At 44.3% G+C, this 21,920-nt stretch overlaps 1 protein-coding gene across 3 annotated transcripts; it reads right to left on the bottom strand.

Moving 5' to 3' along the window:
- Positions 1–410: 410 nt before the first annotated feature.
- On the bottom strand, positions 411–21,266 carry LOC142367227 (ankyrin repeat and IBR domain-containing protein 1-like). 3 transcript variants are annotated; one of them, XM_075449191.1, is made up of 21 exons: positions 21,055–21,266; positions 17,545–17,868; positions 12,484–12,655; positions 12,233–12,364; positions 11,551–11,742; positions 10,256–10,373; positions 9,940–10,160; positions 9,216–9,304; positions 8,986–9,130; positions 8,662–8,822; positions 7,654–7,742; positions 7,336–7,460; positions 7,087–7,221; positions 6,737–6,823; positions 6,569–6,635; positions 6,315–6,460; positions 5,745–5,923; positions 5,551–5,602; positions 5,327–5,383; positions 5,040–5,163; positions 411–4,444 (listed from the first exon to the last, which is right to left on the bottom strand). In XM_075449191.1, exons 2-21 carry the CDS (start codon positions 17,730–17,732, stop codon positions 2,958–2,960), a joined length of 3,966 nt encoding a protein of 1,321 aa, XP_075305306.1. In that variant the 5' UTR covers positions 17,733–17,868; positions 21,055–21,266; the 3' UTR covers positions 411–2,957. The 3 variants fall into 3 exon arrangements, with proteins under 3 accessions (XP_075305306.1, XP_075305305.1, XP_075305307.1); XM_075449190.1 differs by having other exon boundaries at positions 7,336–7,466; XM_075449192.1 differs by lacking the exon at positions 5,327–5,383 and having other exon boundaries at positions 7,336–7,466.
- Between the last annotated feature and the right edge of the window lie 654 nt (positions 21,267–21,920).

Here is a 21,920-nt window from a genome sequence, read left to right on the forward strand (position 1 = left end):
AAATCTCAGAACGACCATAAGAAATATTTACTGTACAAATGAAATATTTCACGATGAGAAACATCACAGTCAAGTGAAGCAGCTCGAGATGGTTAAGCAGGTAGAGGACTTAATAAAAAACAAAGCAGCACACTTTCAGTTCTTTTTATTGAGAGTAAACTTGTCACTGATACTTTCATTTATAGATTTGGCCACACATCAAACCTTTCTTGAGACCACCTGGGAATGTATCAAGTATAATCTATGAGAGTGCAATTTCATTTTTTTGAATTATGAAGCTGTTGGCTGAGGGCGCATTAAATCATTAACATAATGTGTGGCGCACAAAATGGCACAGGACCATTCATCCAACACCATCAGTCCACTTCTAAATGAAAAAACAAAACAAAAAAAGAAAGAGAAAGCCATCATTCTTCCACGTGTTGCCTGCCAGCACCAGTTTAATGCAGAACATTAACAACATGACTGTGCAAAATAAAAAACTCTAGATTCAGGCGACACCAGCCACCCTCACATCCCAGTAGGTTATATGAAATGTCAAATTGGGCAAGTACAACCTGATCAGCACCTTCAGTTAAAACTTTAATATATCGGGAGGTGGGGGGGGTTCATTTTACTCACTTCAAAATTCACACTTTGAACAAGCTTAAATCTCAAACTATCACTTGTGAAATTTTTCTCCTAAAGGGAAATATTTCAACTGAATCAGAAGTCGCTCTTAAACAGGATGCCGTGCCAAGAGAGTTTGATTAAAACACCCCATTATTCTCATGTCAATAGCCAAAGAAATCATTTTCCATCACAGAAGGCAGTGTTTCATTTCCCTGTAAACATTATGGCTGAGCAGAAAGATTTAAAAAAAAAAAAAAAAAAGAAAAGAAAAAAAAATGCTCGAGGCTGAACGATAATCTTAGAGTCACATGCCACCAAGTGCCTCTTGCAATCAAAGGTCAACTAGATTTGAGAGTCCAGATGAATGGTTGTTCATTATAGTATGAAACTTTCTCCAGACAGCCTCAAGGCAGCTTCAGTCAGTAAAGTGGCCAAAAACACAGGCGCAGTCGCTGTAGGGCAACGTTAAAGTAAGATAAACCAGTCATTTAATGACAAATCACGTGTATCAAAGTGGTGTATTCTCCATTATCTTTCAATAGCAACTTTGTTTATCATCGTTTAAAAATCAATAGCTTTAATAAATATCAACAAATATGATTAAAATAAAAAAGGCACACAGACCCAATGACTCCGGTCTCAACTAGAAGGAAGGTCATTTCTATGATAAGGAATAAAGGAATATAAAGGATAAATAACAGTAAATACCCAGCCCACATCCCGCCGATAACAGCACACTGAACCAGCCATCAGTAGTGGAACAGATATGATACATAGCAGTTACACAACTGTCATTGTATTTATTTAGAGTATTTTTCTTTCTTTTTTTAAGTGGTTGCTTTGGCTCCGATTCAATGTGCAAAACTCTCAATCCAAACAGCCACACTGGTTAAACACACAGCGTGAGTTCAGACACCATATAAACAGAGGCCAAACTGTTCGTAACTGAACGAATGAATCAGCGCGAAAGTATTTAAAAATCACTGTGGCAATAACTGTGTTTTAAACCTTCCAGTAATACAGTAGGTACTGTCTTTAGGAGATGATGATGGAATTTCAGTAAGAGCAGTACTACGATGCAACATCAGACCACCGGCGACAAAAACGTTTAAACTGTGAACCGAAGTCAAAGCGGCTTCCACAAGAACAGCAGGACACAAGGCCTTCCAGCGATTGGTTTTAAAGTTGTGCCTGACTGCAGTGCACTGACACTTAAACGGCATATTATAATCTTATTTACCTTAACATTAATACTTAATCTAATCAGTTTTGTTGAAAAAAAGTAGACCTTAAATTGCACTTTTTCCTCCACATTACAGCTTTGAATTTGAATTTTTGGCCAAGACGACTGCATACTTTGTTGTATCAGTGCAGTCCACTGTTAGAAAGCATCGAGTCACATGCAACACACACTAAACTTTAGGTTATAACGGTTTTCCTTAAGTGTTTCATCTGAGACGTTCTGGCAAATTGAAGAGCAGAGCAAAGCGCATTGAGAGTTTTGCACAAGGAAATAAATTATGAGCCAAAGTGAGTTCAGTACTGCACTCCAGATGCTCGCCTCTGGTAGTCGTGGGGAACATTTTGAAATGTGTAGCAGTTGGTGCACTGAGCAGCAAAAACGCAGCTCAAACCCCCTAAAAATAAGCACCAACTCAAGAAACACACTGCTTTTAGCTGAGACCTTTGACCTTCCTGTGCAGAGACCTTAAACATCACTTAAAGGAATGATCACACCATTCGGTAACGGTGCGATGTCTTTCTTTGCAGCCAATTAAAAAGAGCAATCGGTTCTTTGTTGGCACTAACAAAACAGGCACAGTGTGCACGGAGGTCCAGAATCAGATCTGATTGTACAGCACGCTAAACAGGCTCCAAGGTTACAGCTATCTTCTTGTTTGGCTCTTGGAGCTCTGAACAGGCTTGTGGTTGGGCCAGTGTGTCGATCAAGTGTTGTTATACGAGGCAAGTTTGGATATCAGCACCAAAACTTCACCCTGAACTAACAAAGAAGATAAAATACAAGAGGCAGGGGAGTAAATAGAAAACAAAACACTGGAGCATTTCATGTGATGATATCAGTAGCTTTCCTTTGATGAACTCTCTTTTAAACACTCATTTGTTTTAAGGAAAAAGTTGTCTGTTTTTAGAGCAGACAGAAAGCACTTAAAAATAATCAAACTGCATGTGACATCATCTTTACTGGACAAAGTCTGTCCTCTCTAGATACAGTATGGTACATACAGTAAACACTCGACCAGACAGACCGTCTTAAATTTTCTTTCTACATCCTCTTCCTCTTCCTGTACTTTGCTCGACGTTCTCTCTACATTGTCCTGCCGCTGTCACACTAAGTGTTCTTGCTCCTCCCACTCCTCAGGTGAACGCTCCCCCTCTGACTGAAGGACGGGCTCCGAGTCTCTGTCTGTGGCCCGGGCGCTGCTCGTGGGACTGTTTCCAAGTTGGGAGTGTGAGCACGGGTGTGTGCGCGCTTCGTCCAGCGACAGGTCAGCCACACACCCTGCGTCCACACCCTCTTCTCCAGCATCTCTGTTTTCCAGCTCCAGAGAGCTGGGTCTCGCCATCTTCTGGCCTTCCACGCCCGCAGCAACTGATGATGCTGGCCGACTCGCTTCCCCTCGATCTATTTCCGGCTCGCCCTCCAGGGGCTGCCAGATTGTGGCGGGGGTCACATCCCTGGAGGTCTGGCTCTCAGTCTCAGCCTCGGTGTGTGTGTCAGGGGAGGAGTCAGTTTCTGTGGTGGGTGGGGAGGGGATGAGAGCCAGGCTTTGGGGGTTGTTCTGGGGGTTTATGTTGTTGTTAAACCAGGCCATGATGTTGTCCAGCAGCTGAGCACTGGCTGTGGGGTCCAAAGGCTCCAGACTCTGAGGGTCGCTGGGGGTGAAAGGGCCCCCCGGGGGAATCACCGGTGAAAGCAGCAGCTCCGGCTCGAGCTCTGGAGGCGGCAGGCACAACTGGACAGGTGGTTGAGATTCTGAGCTCTGAGGTTGCTCGAGGGCGTACGCGGCAGGACGCTCTGCCGTGTAAGAGCTGCTGCGCTCCGGGCAGGGGTGGTAAGAGCCGTCTGGTTTTGGGGTGCTGTCACACGTGCCTGCATGTTCCCTGGTATATGAACTAGGACGTGTGGGGTTTGGAGAATGTTCAAGTGCACACGAGGCAGTGTGTTCAGCCTCAGCTGAATAAGCAGAGGAGTGGCAGTAGCTCTGATCTTTACCGTCATGATGAGGATCTGTGATGGTGATATGATCGAGCACATACGGAGTCGTCAGCGTGCTCTGGTCTTGTCTATGGCTGCAGTCGCTGTAGGCAGGTTCAGTGGTGTAGGGAGCAGTTAGTGCACTGTGGTTGTATGTGTGTTGTGAGCAGAGCTGCTCCTGTGTGTGTGCGTCCAAGTCATATGAAGTGGTCATGTTCCCCAGTTTCATAAGGCTGTCTCCCAGCTCCAGCAGCTCTGCGCTGAGGGAGGGAGGAGGGGGAGGGAGGGGGAAGGAGTTTGATATGGATGGCTTCGAGGTGGAGTCTGTCCTGGTCGGGGGGCGGGGAGGATCCAGGAGGGAAGTGGGGAAGGATGAGCCTCTGGCTCCTGGAGGACCATCTGTGTTGAGAGAGTGCAAAGCTACATCAGCCAGATCTCCCGCTGGCCTCCTGTCGTGTCCTCTGTCCAGTCCTCGCTCCAGCTCCACCCCTCCCTCCAGGCCTCGCTCCCTGCGAGACTCCTGGAGCGACAGCTGAATGGCTAGAAGGATGTTGGGGTCATCTTCGTCGAGGGAGCCCAGCGCTCTCCTGCGACCCTCAGTCCGCTCCGTGCCCTCTGAAAAACAAATATCACAGTAAAACAACGCTTGCACAGCACGGCTCGATTATAATTTGACCCCAGTGATCAAAGTGTCTGTGTGAATCGATCGGACCAGATTGATGGAGCAATAAACTAAAATCCCATTTGCTGGTTGTCTGCTGCAGTAACAAGTCAAAGTTGTTGACAGGTGCAAGAAAATTAACCTGGCTTAGGACTCTTGGTTTTTGTGCAAAAACACTGATATAAAAAGCGGGGGTTTCTGCAGGTGACGGCAAGCTGGATTTAAGGCTCTTTAAAACTTTTTGAACGCACCTCAAAAGTAAATTTAAGACCATCACCACAGTTACATAAATTGCCCCTCAAAATGCGATGCCATTATTCTTTCGGACTTAGAAACACTTTTGTGCAACAGTTGAAACTAAGAGGGGCCTTTTCAAAATAAATGTATTCATTTTAAAAACAAATGACAGCCTTACTTTTAGAAGAAAATATATCTTAAGACTGAAGGACCAGCATAAAATAGCATTTGTTGTGTTAGAGAAAATCAGAGCAGAATTTTTCCTTTTGGTAAAAGGGAAGCCACACAGGTCGAATGAATTTGCTGCTGCACCTGTGTTGTCACTCCTTCTGTTGGTCTCTGGTGTGTTGCTGCTGCTTCTAAGGCTGTGCAGACTCAGCATTTCTCCTCGGCGTCGCGGCCGGTGTCTACGACGGTACTGGATGTCAGCATAATCCTGCAAAGAGGCATTCGGGGTCAGGTAATTATAAAGCTCAACTCAAAGTGGCTTTTTTTTTTTGTCAGATAATCTATGCCGAGCAGCGTCACAGTCTTAAGCACAGATAAAAGGAACGTTCTCATGCATTTGCGCAATGTGCCAGGAAACTATGGAGCATTACCTGCAACTGTCTGTCTCTGTGATCTCCTGCTCCCAGCACAGAGTGACGACTTCCCATCTTAACACACATAAGCAAACTACGTCAGCCGTCGCCGCTGTCATGCATTAATTAGACCTCACACACGAGCAGGTCAGAAAGCATAGGTTTAGGAAGCACAAACTAATAGTTTGGCAGAACATACATGTTAGTGTTTTCGCTGCTACAAACGGAGTTTCTTTGTTTACCTCGGGGGATGCAAAGCCGAGGTACTCCCAGTCCCATGATCCTCCAGGGTAACTGAAACACAGATTAACGGTTTTCTTACAGCGACATATTTTTACTCGTACTCCAACTGATCACCCATATCCCCGTCATAGTCTATGTACAGTTATTTAAAAAAAACAAGAATAAGACCACTTATTAGTGGGTTTCTGTTTACTTCCTGCGGGGAATCTCAGGAGAGTCATTGGGAGCGACACCGCGGGCCACTGATGCCAGGAACTCCTGCCTCTTCTGCTGCACCAGCCGCGCCGCGCTGATTATCTTGTGGCACGGCGTCCTCAGGTACGGCCGGTTGACCTTCTGGGCCAGATCCTCCACCACCATCTCCAGATCAGTCTAGGAAGATTGAAAATAAGAATTTCTTTAATGCTCCTGAAAAAGACGTTCATCATTCAACAGAAAACATGCACCAGACAAAGGCAAACCAACTTGATTTATAACCTTCGCAAAACAAATATTAAACAGCTCCACCAACAACACTTTAGATTTCAGGTTAAATGCTAACATAGAAAATATTTTTTTGTGGTGCGCTTCGTCCAAAACATCTCAGGAATATCAATCTCACAGAGCAAATGACAAGGAAAAAGTCCCACTGTGCAAGTAATTTATATCTTCCAAATGACTTACCCCCCAAAATATGAGGACTAAAGCCATGCAGTGCAGGATTTAATGGAAACAGCAGGTTGTGCAGTTCCCCGGAGGGGCTTAAAAGTTGTTATTAGATTACCTGCATGAGCTCAAATATCTCTTTCTGGGTGCTGCCTTGCTGCAAGAAGAAGCCGTAAGGGTAAGAGCACTTCAGCACGCGCCGCGTCTTCAGCAGTTCAGTCACACCGTCCTCGATGAAACGTGTGTCTGGGGGAGTTCCCTCACCTGCAGCGGAAAACACACACATCTAGCTAACTCGAGATATATCACATTACATGCTGGATTCATGTTTCACCACCTGGAAAAAGCGAGGCTTCAGTGCTAGATGCTTACGGCTAATGAAGGCTCTGCCCAGCTGCTCCATCTTTTCTTTGGCTGTTTTTAGTAGCTTCTGCTCCAACTTACACAAACAGAGAGAACACACAGCAAGCAGTGAACATCGAGCTGTGTGCCTGCGTGTGCCTCCAAAAGCTCCAAAACAACAGAAATGCGCGTTTGTACCTTGTAACTGTGTTCATGGTTCCTGAAGCGAGTGTAGTAGTGCATGAAACGGTCCAGCTCCTGAAAACTTTTGTGCTTCTTTTCTGCCTGCAGAGAAAAAAAAAAGAGACTCCTCTTCCATTCACATTGTTTGTGAAAGTACAGTTATGCTGTGGGGCATTTGAACATAAGCTTCAAAAGAGTATTTTGTGACAGGTGATGGAGAAGCTCTTTCTGGTACAAATGCGAGCGGGTGAATGTGTTTTGTGTGAAAATAATGCGGACATTTTATACCAGTGAGAGCTTTTATGTGATCTGAGTATGTACAGAGGCAATACTGTGTATCGTGTGAGAGCGTTGAGGGTCTATACCTCTACAGTCATCTCTTTGGACTGCTCCTCTAGCTGTTGAATGACCTCATAGCGAGTGCAGCGATAGTAGCCCCCTGTAGATGAGCTGTGTTTCTTCCACTCCTCCAGACAGATCCAACAAAAGTCGTATTTACACTACACGCAGAGAGAAAGACGGCAGGGTTTATTCGACCATTTTTTTCTGTCAAATACAGAACCATTGTGATGTATCATTGTGCTGAGAAATTACAGACGGAATTGTGTGTGTACCTTGGCACACTGCATGTGGTTGCAGCCCTCATTCTTCTGAATGGGCGACTTGCAGTTGGCACATGGTTTGGAGTTGGTCAACAGCCACAGGCAGTTAGCAGCATCTTCAAAGGCCTCACTCACACCTGCCACTGTGGAAAACACACTTTAGCAACAGCAGCCCTGCAGACACGCTCCAGCGCGTAAACAATGTACAAGACACTTCATGGTAGGAAGTCCTGACAGCTGCTGTTAAATGATGGTGCCAGAGTGCTGAAGTGCAGCTAAAAGTGATGCTGAAAATTGCTGAAAACAAAAACAACACAAGGACAGGCTTACATTCCTCAGGCTTCATTTCTGTGACCTTCTGGAGCCAGTTCCTCCACATCTGACAGTCACATGGTTCATGGGCCTCGCCGAGGCACTCCCTGCAGACATGAAGGGTGATCAACAGAGAACTGGGTGTAGTAGAATGCATGGACCATGCATCTAAAGCAAAGTGAAGTATGAAAACCAATTTATGGAGCGATAGGTTTTTTTCTTTGTTTACTTTATCTTTATCCCCTCTTTTTTTTCTAATTATCTCACTGCTCTTATCATATTTGTTTTAAAACCCTGATTGTTGTATCTTTATGCCCTGCAATAAGCATAAAGCGTAGGCTCTCCCACTGCCCATTTTGTTTTTGTACAAGTTTAGTTTCCTAAAAAGTTGGTGATTGTAAGAAGCTAATTATTTAACGCCGACAAATATTTTATCGCGCATTAGTGCAGGTTTTATTATTTATTTTATTGTTGTAAAAGTCTGTTGCTCATAGGCTTTTATTTGGCCGTCTGCTCTGGAACCGGAAAAGAAAGTAATCGACAGATCCACCAAAGGGTACGGAACTTTTACTCGGCCATTTTCATTTTAAAGTTCTTCCAGACGGCGGAGTCAACAGAACCAAAGTCATCTGTAAACACCGCCAAGTTGAATTGTCTTCTCACCGTAGTAGTTCCAGTCTAAAATATCACTTAAAAGGCAAAACACACAACTGATAGCAGCAAGTCATTCAAGGAAACAGACAGTGGAGCGAGGCTTCTACATAAAAACTACATAAAAATGCTGATGTTAAAAGTGTGTTTGCACAACTAATGTTATGGCACTTTCATTCATACGGCAGCACATTCAAAACAAAACTAAATGTTAAAAGCTATACACTACCTTTGAATTAATTTTTGGATTTTGTGTACAAATGCGATTAATTGTGATTAATCAGGGAAATCATGTGATTAATTAGATTAAACATTTTAATCGTTGTCCAGCCCTAATTTTAAGTTATTTGTCAAGTTTCTAATCATGGCATCTACCAGCAGAAGAGGTGACCCTTGCCACAATCGACAGCTGGAGAGGGCAGCAAGGGGAAGCTGTGAGGGTCATTCTCTCCGGGGCCTGGTCGGGTGAGCCTCACCGCTCGTTCACAACGAGCTGCGGGACACCAGCGGATGGCTGGATTGTTCTCCACGAATGCCTGAAAAACAAAAGGAGATGGGAGAGATGAGAAGGAGAGGACATGTGAATAGACAGAGACAAAACTTGGAAGTAAAAGAAGTAGAACAATGACATAAAAGAAAGGAAACACTACTTTTGATTTGAGTGTGCATTCAAAATAATTTGCATGTTGTGTTTTCTACCTTTATATCAAACTGTAGATATCGTTGGTCCATCTCTCTGGAGACCACACTCTCTATCACATGCACTGGTACTAAGTGGTAGCAGTCATATGCTGGGCAGAAGATATTGTGAGCATCGCCCCCCTGAATCTTTACATTAAGGAACCTGAGAAACACACATACAAAGGAAACGTGAAACCAATCTGCTTCAATACACACAGAAACCTTTATACTAAAACTCTGGCTCCTACCCCTCCCAGCAGGATCTGCAGAACTCGTGGCCGCAGGACATGTCCACCGGGTCCTCAAACACTGAGATGGAGCAGAGACAGATTCCACACTGGAGGGAGACCGAAAAAAAACAAAAACATGTTTATAATGTTGGACTTTCACAGGAGGGAGACAATAGGAGCAACAGCAACAATAGTTTCTACTGTGAAACCTTTGGCATCAAGCTTTTCTATGATTGTGCAGATGAGAGTGGAGTCTACTCAAATGTAATGTTAGAGGGTTTGCATTATTATCCCACTATAATTAACCATGCCTCTCATATACTGTTTTGCCAAACCTTTAAAGTTGAGCATCCTTTATCTTGTTAAATGCACACCTTCGAGTAAAATGAACCTAAAATTTGAGGTCTGAATTTTTTTTTTTTCCAGTAGTACAAAGAACAGAAAGAATTGCTACTTGTGTGATGGCCTGTGACCACACATGATTACACATGATTACACATGAACCTGCTGCCGCCAAACTACTGAGACACATGACACAAATTCAACCCAGCCTCTCTTCTCTACCAGATAGAACAGGACAGCAACAGCTGTTCACTACATATGGTATCCTGATCACAAGTAGATTTAGCTTAAAAAAAAAGACCCTTTCCTTTGCTTCATTTTGATGAAGAACTTCACACCTCTAGCACAGTATTTTCATTTGAAAACACGTAAGGCTCTCAAGTCTTCCACCCCTGCTCACCGTGGCCAGGCCCTCCTCTCCAGGTGTGAGGCAGCTGTCAGTGGGGGACGTGAGGGTTAGAGTTAGGGGTGAGCGTGGTGTCCTCGGAGTGCGAGGAGATGGCAGGGTGTCCCAGGCATTGTAGCCGCTGGGCGGCGGGGTCGGCATGGCCACGCCGGAGCGCTGGCAGCAGCCCTCAGCATCAGACATCCAGGCTTCCAGTAACTTCTCTCTGTCCCAATCTGACAAGAGGAGTAAGTTGTGCATGTAAGCCAAAGTGCAGAACACATAAAAGTAATGAAAGCATGCCATCTTCCTCTGCTCGAGAAACACGCACCATGCGCCCGAAGCAGGGCCTCAGCAGTGAAGAGGGGGGCTTGCAGCATATCTGCAGTCTCTACAATCAACATGTCCTTCAACCTCCGCAGATCCTGAAGCTTCAGGCCCTCGTAAGGCTGAAAAAAAATTAGGGTGAAGAAAAACAAGGTCAAATGGAAGGTGAGGGCGTCAAATTTTATGACAGACAGAAAAAAAAGTCGTTACACACACAAAAAAAGGAAAAGGATTAGATTGTGATATGTTTAAGGAAGTGAAAATGATCATGTGAGAAGGACTGGGATGTGAGGCACAGAGTGGTGGGTGGTTGTGGTGGTGGGGTAGAGGGATTATGTAGTCGAATGGATTTGGCTGTAGGAATGAAGATCAAACTGTTATCAGCTGACGGCAGCCACTGCCATGTTGCTGTGCCCGTGCCCTCCGTACAGCAAGGAGCATCTAAGAAACGGGATGCGAGGCGTGTGCATGCTAATTAAAAAAAAACTAAGGAACCACTAAGCTGCGACCTGCTATGATAAGCAAGAATTTAAACGGAGGCAATTTTGTAAACAAACCGGCGACCATCCGGGTGTGAAGAGTAAGACATGGCGAGTGGGTGAGCCAGCACTGAGAAGCACACAGAACTTTAACAAGACTGAACTCGCTGAAATTTATGTTAATGTGTTGGCGAACACCGTTTGCTGCTTGGCTGAACTCAGCAAAATTATACCCCATATTGGAGGATTCTTTCAAGTGTCCTCAGCGGTTACTGTTGTTGAGTACGCGCAGAACCTTTTAGAAACACACTCTGAGGGAGCGCACCCCCTTATCTTCGCCCGATTCTCTCTTGTGCTAAAAGAAAAAGCAGCAGTTGTGGTAGCTTTATATCCATTCCCTCTGCAAATGCAAGCTGATGTGTCGCACACATGACTCAACATGAGGACGAGGATTAACGTCCATGACTAAAAGTTTAAACATCAGATCGAGCAAATTTTAATCCAATTTTGAAATCTAAGCTCGTTTCTGCGCACACACAGTTAAGCTCATTTGTATTCGGTTTGTTTCAGGTTGTGAAAGGGGAACATTAAAATGAATGAAGTCCGACAGTCTGCATAGTAAGGCGAAGCATTTCCAGCAAGTCAAAAATGTCATTAAATAAATCTTCCACATGGGATTTAATTCATTTCCCAGTAAAAATGCCGCCAATGTAGTGACATTCATCTAAAGTGAATGATTCAAAGACACAAGACAGGCTAAAAGGGGTAAAAATAACTCCAGCCAGCAGGAAACCCCCAGATTTTAAAATTGTGGTCTCACCTCCTTGTATTGTTGCAGGCTGGTTTCACCATGTGCGTCTGCGTTTGACTGCTGAGCTGAGGCGGAGGAGAAAACCATCTGCGACTCCAGGCTGAGAGCCAGCTCGGTGTGGTGGTGTCGCTCGGCATGGTCGCATGGCGTCAACTTGTCCTCATCCTCCACAAAAAGATCCGCTTCACTCTGGATCAGCAGCTAGAGGGACGGAAAACAGAGGAGAAGAAAAAGGGAGAAAGGATAGAAATTTATAATGGAGTCGAACAAGACAGCAGATGAACAATAAAAGACAACAATGGAAGTAAAAGGAAAAAACATGGTGACAAATAAAGGAAAGTAAAAGGGCTATTATTCAAAAGCCGGTTTGGTAAAAGGGAGAATTAATAAGGAGGCATAAAGAAAGACGTGTGACCAGACAGGCTGTGGAAGTGGTGATTATCAAAAGGACAAAAGAGTTGGGCTTAATTTCCTCTCACTCCGGGAAGCAAATGTTCCCTCAAAATCCAAAGCTGTAAAATCTTTGGAAACAAGGGAGGAGGAGGGTCCACTTGATTAATCACAAAGCAGATACATCTGATGCAAGAGTGTCCATAACACGGTTCATGTACTTTACGGGCTGTAAACTCCAAAAACACAGGTCAGCCTGACAGTAAATGTAGCTCATTTTGAAATGACGTCTTGGTCTCACCTCCACGCAGCTCTTCATTCCCGCAGCGGCAGCATAGTGGAGGCAGGTGCTGTGGTGGTTGTCGGTGGCGTTGACATTTGCCTTCTCGTACTGGCCTCCCTCCAGCCTGGCGCCGGTCCAGCTCAGGATCATCTGGCAGCAGAGGCAAACACACACACATCATTATTTGTTGAAGGCAACAAGCTCGTACAATTGAGTTCTTTCGCATTGCCTTTTCAGTGTGTTCACTAAACTAACTGATGTGTCGGTACCTGCAGGCAGTCCGTACGGCGCTGCTCGTCCCTCTGTGGTCGGGCCAGCCGGGGTGACAGTGCTCCCTCTGGCAGCAGCAGGATCTGCGGGCCTTGGCACAGCACATGGAGGCACGTCTCATTGTGCACATTTCGCTTGTTGGGGTTTCCCTCTTTGCTGAACAGGAACGACCTTTTCAATGCAGCCAAGAAAGAAGGGATTCGATTAAACAAAAACAGCAGGCATAAAACCAGGTCGGAGGGGCTCAGACAGGAGGAAGAAGGACTGGCAGCAGCAGAAAAGAAAAAAGGGTGTAGGAGAAAAGTGAAAAACACTCCAAATAAAAGAAGGAGAAGAAGAATATGTGTGGCTGATACTGAGATGTCAGAAGGATAAAGTTTCAAAGTGAAATTACGGCCTGTGGTTAGGAATACTAGAAAGAGGCGGGGGGGGTTTAAGATGGCAGAATATTGACTATTTCTGTTTACCATCTTTGAGTTAATGGACATGCTGGCTGACGCATGTGTGGACACACAAACACATGGCGGATGATGGATGTGCCGCTTGCACTGGGAGCCAAGATGTGGCTGCAGTTCTGTTTAGCAAATAGTTTTTCTCTGCTGTTTATCTGTCAAACACACCATTTGCTAATTACCTTTCCACTCTTATTTGGCTCCACGTGTTCTGCTTTTCCCCTTTTCACTTTGTGTCTGGATTTCAATGTTTTAAAAAGAACAACCCATCGTTAAAATCTTAAGGCTAAACATGCAGATAAAAACCAGATTCTTTTGTACAAGCAGTGCAAAGTGGATGGTGTTGCATGCGCAATAAAATAACATTCTCTCAAATGTATATTCAATAAAATAAATAAATGATAGAATGCTGCTGGATAAAAAAAAATTAAAAAAAAGAGTTAATCCTCTCCCATTCTGCTTCCTTTGTGGACGCAGCGATGGACACTATTGAATTAGAGTTTGAATGAATTCTGAATGTGTGCGGCCCTGCTTTTCCCCTTTTGACCCTCTTATCCTGTCTGCAACAAGCCCCTGCAGCTTTGCTCTAATGACAGTGGACTGCCAATTCACTCGCACAGCAATAATCACTAATTATTCCCTCTCCACTCCCCAACCCACCCCACCACCACCTCTCCACAGATATACACGCACAAAGCCCCATGTTCAGAATGAATAGCTCTAATATGAGTCCACTAGAGACAACAGGCTGGGGGAGGTCACCTTTTTCTGTTGCTGTTGTGAAGCACAAACACCATTCAGACCATACAGTTACTTAGTGGGGGCAGGAAGCCTCATGGGAGTGTTAAAACTGTACAAATCCCTCTTTAATTCTGATTTAGCTCGTTCAAATAAAGCCAAGTTTGTTGTACATGACCAAGAAGGAATTGAGCTTGTCAATGAAATGTTCTTTACATAGTTGCCCGTTTTAAAAAAAAACTAAAAAAAAAAACGGGGGAGGGGGGGGGGCAGTTATTTATGTGTTTCTGAGGCTGCCCACACAGTTGTTGTGGAGGAAGGGTTACACTTCCTGAACTACACCCATTTTTCCAGTAATAGGTGTATTTGTTATTTCCCAGTATTTTCCACATCTCATGGGATTACTCGCCAGTCCAACCCACAGAGGCGACTACGAGCGCGGGAATAAGCACGATGCAGATACACGTTAAGAATGATATAAAAAGCAGACATCTATCGGCCCACGCTCGTCCTCCGTTCGTCTTTATCCTGTCTGAGAATTCTCCACTTGTCTCCGTCCGACTGAACTGCGGGAACAGAGAAGCATTTCCTCTGATACTTATCAGGAGCAGAGCGCTACATTCAGCATGCCTCTCCGGCCCATTATAGATTAGTAGGAAGGAACACAAATAGCACACCATGAATAATATTCTCAGACTCAGACACATTAAGCAGAACAGACATGTTGTAGAGTCACAGTAACCCCCCAAAAAAAAGCACGGCCGTGTGCACACATACAGATGCACAGATAATTGACTGGCCTTTTCAAACAGCTTCCTCTGACCCCCCCCCCCAATCATGGAAAGAAAGGGGACGAGGAGGAGGAGAGGAAGGCTACTGAGTCACTGAATCAGCTGTCTTGGTCCTGGCCAGCAGCTTAATTATCTCTGCAGGAGGTACAAAAAAAAAAAAAAGAAGAAAAAAAATCTCTGGTCTCTGTGCTCCTTCAGTTTGCCCTCTTTATTTCAGGTTGAGCTAGATTTCGCAGCTCTTCTTTAGGCTTCTTGTCCTGTTGAAGGTTGCTGACAGTGCAAAGGATGCTGTTATTTGCACCCGTTTCAAGTGAGTGTGAAGACCGTGAAAATCTCAACAAAAATAACCACGCAGTGAATATTCTTTCAGGTACACTGTAGTGACTTGTATCAGGGTTAAAATCTATAGAAAGGAAGCAGAGATGTTCCAGTAAGTTGTTCTTAGAAAGAAACGAGACCCCATCTGTCCTTTCCAGATGCATGTTTTGCTTTCATTCGATCCAATCTCTGTCCACATCCTGAGTTTGCGACGCAGACTTTTCTGCTTACATTTTCTCCAAATCTAATACACAATTTGAAACAATGTTGGTGACCTCATTTGTTTCTTTCATTTGTTACTTTTCTAGACTCATGAAGACTCCCACAGAACCACAAGAGAGCACGCCTCAACTTTTTCCCAAGCTGAATAGTAATGCCTATAAACTAAGGATCTCATTTTAATGAGCCTCTCAATCCTCTCTTTCACCAAAACCAGCCAGGTTTTTAGCTCTGGACTGGTGCTGATCCCAGTTAAGAGTTGGTTAAACCTGCAATGTACTAAAATACAGTGGACACTTAGCCTGGAAAACCAGCACCAACTGCTGGACGGCAAAATGTTTTGCCTGCGGTTGGGTCTGGCTTCGAACCACTTTTCATTTTGAAAATACTGCCCTGAATCTGGCAGATGGCAACTAAACCAATCACAACGCAGAGATGTGTTTTGAATCAACGCGGGCGGGGCAGAGGGTCAGAGCGTTGGCCTATAGGCACAGACACGGTTTGAAAGACAACGGGTTGTGCTCATCAACAATGTTCCGTTGTATCCATTCATCGGAGCCAGACTAAATTAGACATCCAATCCATTTAGGCTGGTTTATCAGGCTAGTGGACACTGGCACCGTGTCCACAAGTCAGCGTACACGTCTGTTCCGGCATTGGTTAGATTTTGCTTGAAGCTCCATACTGTATTCTGACCTTTTATAGATGACCACAATACAATGCGACAGCATGTCTCCTCCTCAGATTATTTGTCTCACTTGCTGACTCCAGCTGATTAAAATCCACCTTACTTTGAAAGATCCAGTATTGATTAAAAAAAACAAAAAACATAGAAGTGACTGTGAAAGTGCCATAGATATCCTAAATCATTTGAAGTGACATTACCCAGAAAGGATATTGGATAAAATCACAGATCCCAACCAAATGTCACCAGTGCATTTACAGTGAAGTTGCAATAAAGACCTCTGAGTTCTAACACACATCAACCTCTAGCCTGTGAAAGGGGGTCATCCAGAGCTAGAATTCATACCTCATAATCATTTCTCACAACACTGACAATGAGTACAGACTCGTATCCCAGACTTTACATACGAGGATAGTTGAAATGAGCTACACAGCGAGTAATATTGCTGAAATGTTGTCCGGAGGCACTGTAAGAGTGGGAGTTAACAAACAAAGACAAAGCCATTGTAACAGACAATGCTACCAATGTGCTCCATGCAGTAGAAACTGAAAGGGCAGCTGTTTTGTGCATACACTCAGTTTAGTCTCTCAAGAAGCTCTCCAAATCCAAGCTGTCTGTCTTTTTCAAGGACAAATTCCGGCGTCCTTCTGTTAGTTGCGGTACTATGGCGGGTCTTCTGCTAAAAGTGACGGGGAAAAAAACCTACTGAATCTGCCTGCGTATGAGCTGGAGACGCGTGTGGTGAGTTGATGGAACTGCAGGCAAGAGAAGCTGCCAATGCTCGTGGAGCAACAGCCAAACGTCTCTACAGCTCTGTCACCTGAGGGGGTGTGCAGCAAGGCATCGTGTCTGCACTCTGACAAAGCTACGGCCCCAGAAGATGTGGTCATAGATCTTAAGCCTCTGAACGTCGCCACACATGTAATGTCTGAATAGATGTCCACAACTACATCCATAAATGCACCTCTGCATGCACAGCAGCTGGAGGAGATTAGCCGTGTCCTCAACAAATCTGCAGTTTTGTGCATGATGTGAACACAAGGTATGTTTTTAAACTCTGCGTGGTAGCCTTTAGGTATAACAGGCAAAAACTTGTGTATGCATGTATGCTTGTGTACAAGCAATGCAATGATGTAAAAGGAGGTTAAATACACTCATTTCAGTTTCATATATAAACAGAACTGGTTTTGTAACTATTGAATCAAATCAGGCCCTTTGGACACACCAATAAGCAATAATCTTAAAGCATTAAAACTGCAAGAAAAAAAAAAATCAATCATAATCTATTCAATTCAATTTCACACCCACACTAAAGCTTTGTTTTCATTTCTTCTTAAATTAGATGAATCAGAGCAGATACCACACTAACTTTTGGTTTCTATTCGTTGACCGCAACAAAACAAAGAAGTGGTTTGAGAACGGGCACTGGTTCTGAACCAGCACCGAATCTGCTGCATTTGTCTGACTGTCGGCGGCCATTTTTTTCCCAGGTTGTTGTTTGTGGCTGTTTATCGTGGTTGGTGAGGGTCTGACTGCATTAGATTCAAACTGTTGCTCTTGGCTAATGCACGTTGTGTGCCCTTTAATACATACAGTGACAGCTAATGTGACTGGCCTCTGCGGACCTCCTGCACACAAAGTTGCCCGACTCGCTTTGAAACGCAGTTAAAAGAATGGCGATTCCCATAGAAGTAAAATCTCTTAAACCTGACAAACGCTAAATGTGACTCCATTTAATGTGATTCACAGCCATTGTTGTTCCTTGATTAGTTAACCGCTCACAGACATCACAAACCACAGCCTCAAAGATGACTGTACTAAATTCAATTACTCTCTCAAACAGATGCAATGTTTTACCTGAGCAGACGTGTCATGGCATGTCGGCATACATAGTGCAGCGCTGTGTTGTGCTGGTACTGCTCTCCGTACGATGCGTTTGGGTCCAGGCTGTCCCTGAACTGAGGGTTCCCCTCGTACAGCTGCCAGGCTAGAGCCTCGTCACCACCCACAAGGGCCTTGCGAAACTTGGTGGCTGTGTTGCCCATTGCTTCAGGCTTGCAAGGGGCCACCGACTGGAAGCTGTGACAGATCCGTTTCTGCCAGCAAATCTTCCTCCTTCTCCTCCTCCCCCGTTCACCACAGGTCACACTTTAGAGCAACATGGTTCAGCGTTTTGCTTTCCTGCACAGGTGGAAAGAGAAAGGCAGATTATTGACTGGAGGAAAACGAGGTTGGGGAAAGAGGGACGCAGGAGGAGGAAAGTATCAAAAGTAAATGGAAAGAAATGCAGTAATGGTGGGGAAAAGTAGAGGGAAAAAATAACCAGACAGAAGTTGGGAAGATCAAGGAAGAGAGAGAGAGAGAGAGAGAGAGAGAGAGAGAGAGACGTGGTGAGAGAGGGTCTCAATCAATCACTGCATCGATCGATCAGCTGATGTGCTGCAGCGAGGATGTTATCTTACAGGAAACAGAGGAGAAAGCACAGGGACAGAGGAAAGAGGCCAGAAAGATTGAGAGATAATTATAAAGAGGGCAGGATAGAAGGGTCGCTTAATGATATCCAAACCATTGATTTGTTAGTCATCTGATGAAAAGCATGATCAATATTACCACAGCTGGTCACTGTAAGTCCACCGATGTTGTGCTTGACAAGAATCTGCATATATTACACTGTTTACATGTTTTCCCAACACTGAAGGCCTGAGAGAGTGTTAAACAATGCAGCACTAATATCCGGAGTCAAACCAGTTTTGCTTTGCCTCTCAGGCACAAATCCAAAGAATTGCAAGAATCACAACTATTGCTGCTCCGGCAGGGTCCCGACTCTCCCGGCAACAGCTTATATACACACTTTTATCCTCCTGCCTTCTCCAATCTTATTTCTTTGGGAAGAGGAGCTTTCTGTTGACACCACCAAAAAATAACAAGGATGTGGAAAGCCAGCAGATACACGGTAAACAAAACAAACACGCTCTCTCTGGTCACATGTATATAATCACCGTCTTCATCAATGTCCTCTGCCCCATTTCCTTCCTCATTTTCCCCACCTCTCCCTCTTTATCCCTTTTACTCACAAACACAGTTCGGTCTGTCTTAAACGCACACACCGTTACATCCTGTAATGAGTGGAGTGAGTGCCTGTGTCTGTGCGTGTATCGGGCTGGAGAGGGTATCATTACAGTCTTCATTCTATGGCCATCTGTCTGGCCTTTACAAAGAGCTTCTTTTAGGCCGGCTACAGTTGTCCGCTGGCTGGACGGGCTGTGGAATATTTGAATAACGTGGCTGGCTGCCTCCAGTCTTCAGCCTCCCTTTTCTACGCGGTGACAGACAGTGAAAATGCACACTGACAGATGAGACATATGGGCCACACAGAAGCTGCTGCCGGTGCAGAAGAAGAGCAAATGTTTTCAAAAGTTTCGCTCGGATCCGGTGTGTGTGTTTTTGGATATATATCTGGAGGCGGGGATGGTGGTGAGGGGGGCTACTGTGGTTAATAGGTCAGTCTGTCTGCTTGGCTCTGTTTTGTGCACACTGGTTTACTTCCAGTTCACTTCACCTCTCTGCATATATCCGCCAGCCTCTCTCCGTCTCATACTAAATAAGGACAGGAAGTCTGGAGATGAGGGAACTTTGGAATTCCTGGGATTACAAGTCCTGCTGTTTGCACTTGGCAGTGACCGTGCAATTATCTACTAGTGTGAAATCTCTAAGCGTGGACGTCATTCTGTGGTCAGGTGGAGCTGGAGCATAAAGAGTCCTTCACTTCTTGTTAACCAGACAGTCATCCTACTAGTCTCAAACCCTGCCGGGAAAGGAGGAATGAATTATGTTTGAATAATCAACGAGATTAAGTTTCAGTCACACCACAAGACTGAACAGGTGAGCCCAGCCGTATGATCCTCCCCGTTTTGGGCAATGCAATAAGTGTCTTAATGTGTCATGAGATCAAGAACCCCAAACAGACGAATTTGTCAGATGATTCCTGCTAACAACAACTCACGTCGTGGCGTGCTTACTTCTCCAAAGACTGCTCAACAATACTCACGTTTAGACTAAATTAAACAAAAGCACTCCATTTCAAATAATCAGTGATCTCAGAAAATAACTTGCAATAACTGAACAACTTTTCAAGGAAAGATCAAACAGCCTCGAACATTTCCCGAGACTAATTGATTTGATAATCAATCAAGATTTGGTCAGATTAAGCTCACAAGTACTTATAGGCAATACACCCCATGCTATATTTAGTCAGTAAAATGTTCATCATAATTTAACAAACCCTGAGATTAAGACTTAAAAAGTCTAGTTCTGCTTCAGTAGCATCTAAAAAGCAAAATATGTCCAGTTCATAATGATATAAAACAGAGAAAGCCAGCACTTTGGGAAGGTGGCAGTTCTACTGAAAGGACAATTGACAGTCAATATGAAAAATCGTTTTGGATTAAATTACTGTGGATTAGTTGACTAATCCTTTGAGAACCAATTTCGCTCACAACCAGGATTTCAGTCTATCATATCAGGACATTATTATCATGCTGATTTGTACCTCAGATTTACAAGTTTTAACAGTCTAACTGCGTGGTTTAGCTTACTAATAGGAATCCAAACAGGAAAATAGCATTTAAGTCTGGCCTGTCGGCACATGAAGAGAGAAAGCCTGTAGTTATCTGTTATAATCGTTGTTAAACTATCTTTGAATGAAAAAAAGAAACATAAATACAAACACTGGAGCGTCAAAACTTGCCGTCAGCTGATACACATCACCTCAGTATGGATTATATGGATTATTATACTGCTGTATAAACTGCTGAGGGACAAAGTCCAGTTGCCGAAAGAGACATGCAACTTGTCGGAGTCCAAGGAAGCGGCTGTGTAATGATTTACAGCGACACTTTTACCAAAATTAGCTGGGTCACAGCGTATCAGCTAAATATTCAGGTCAGACCTCGTGTGGTTATCCTCCAAAGTGTGTCAGCATGAATTGGAGCACAAAACAAACAGCAGCCGACTTCTCTTTGCATGTGTTTGTCCATGCGGGCCCCCCACCCCCCGTTAAAGCTCCTTTGTTCAACACACTGACAGTCCGAGTGAAATACTAACCCAACTAGGAAGCGAGTGAAATGTGCGGGTTGTCCAAAATGTTGCCGACACAATGCTTTACCTTCGGTTTTAACGGCTTTTGAGCCAGGTTGGGGCGGGAGCGCTGGAGGAAAGCGTTAACAACACCCACAGCTGCCAACCTTGCTGGCGTTACCGAAGCTAGCAAGCTGCCTCTCTGTATGTCTCTTCGGTTAACGTTAGCGCGTTATGTTAGCTTCAACTACCTACAGTACAGAAACAATCAATCTCCGCAGCTCTACTTACACGGTCGTCTCACTTGATCACGCGCTGTACAGTCAGAAACTTGCGTTCATCGAGGGCCATTATCTTATGACTGTCATTCGCATCCCCGGCTGCTGTTCCGCTGGATCATCCTCTCTGCCTCCGGACCCGGCGGGAGCACGGTGATGCTGCTGACAGCGGAGGGGCGAGACGGACTGCTCCAGCTCCAGCTCCGGCTCCAGTGTGTTGTTGTTGCTGCCAAAGAGAGAAACGTATCGCGCATGCTCAGCACCAACACAATGCTCCCATCTGATTGGTCGGCTCTCTGGCCTTGCTCATTGGGTTTGGTAAATGTTCGACATCAAGTACTCTGAATAATGTAGAAATAGATAAATCATACAAAATTATAATTAAAATAAAAAGTTTAGCTTTGCATTGGTTTAAATGTTCTGTTTATTCTAAATCCAACATGTTGCAGTTATGTAAAAACCCAACTACTTGGTTTAGTTTAGCACTTTGTTAAAACTGTCTTGAGAAGTTGAATAATAAGAATAATACAGAGTGGGAAAATAACACATCCCATTTCAGATTTAAGGATTTATACATCTGGACATACATTTGGAAAAGAAAAGGAAATCCGGTCCTTACAGCTCTTAGAATTAGGTGAATGCAACCTCAGATGAACAACACGTGACATACTGTATTACACAATGTCAGTATAAACTGAACAAAAAACAAGTTCTGTTGGTTTGCTGGTCAGGAGCATTCAGGTGTGTGTAAACACAATGCCAAGAGGAAAGACATCAGCAGTAGTCTTAGAGAAACAACTACTGCTGACCATCAATCTGGGAGAACTTATAATTCAGTTCCCAGACATCTACCTTGAGAAAGATTGCACACTAGTGGAA

This window comes from Odontesthes bonariensis, chromosome 18 (assembly GCF_027942865.1).
Source record: "Odontesthes bonariensis isolate fOdoBon6 chromosome 18, fOdoBon6.hap1, whole genome shotgun sequence".
Lineage (NCBI taxonomy): Eukaryota > Metazoa > Chordata > Actinopteri > Atheriniformes > Atherinopsidae > Odontesthes > Odontesthes bonariensis.

Bases quoted from the DNA above. Each gene is read 5' to 3' on its own strand.
- LOC142367227 (XM_075449190.1), bottom strand. From the start codon at position 17,732: ATGGGCAACACAGCCACCAAGTTTCGCAAGGCCCTTGTGGGTGGTGAC. The intron at 10,161-10,255 runs GTGCGTGTTTCT...TCCTCTTGTCAG, and splicing joins GGCCCTGCTTCGGGCGCATG to ATTGGGACAGAGAGAAGTTA. The intron at 5,603-5,744 runs GTAAACAGAAAC...TCTGTGTTTCAG, and splicing joins CCTGAGATTCCCCGCAGGAA to TTACCCTGGAGGATCATGGG.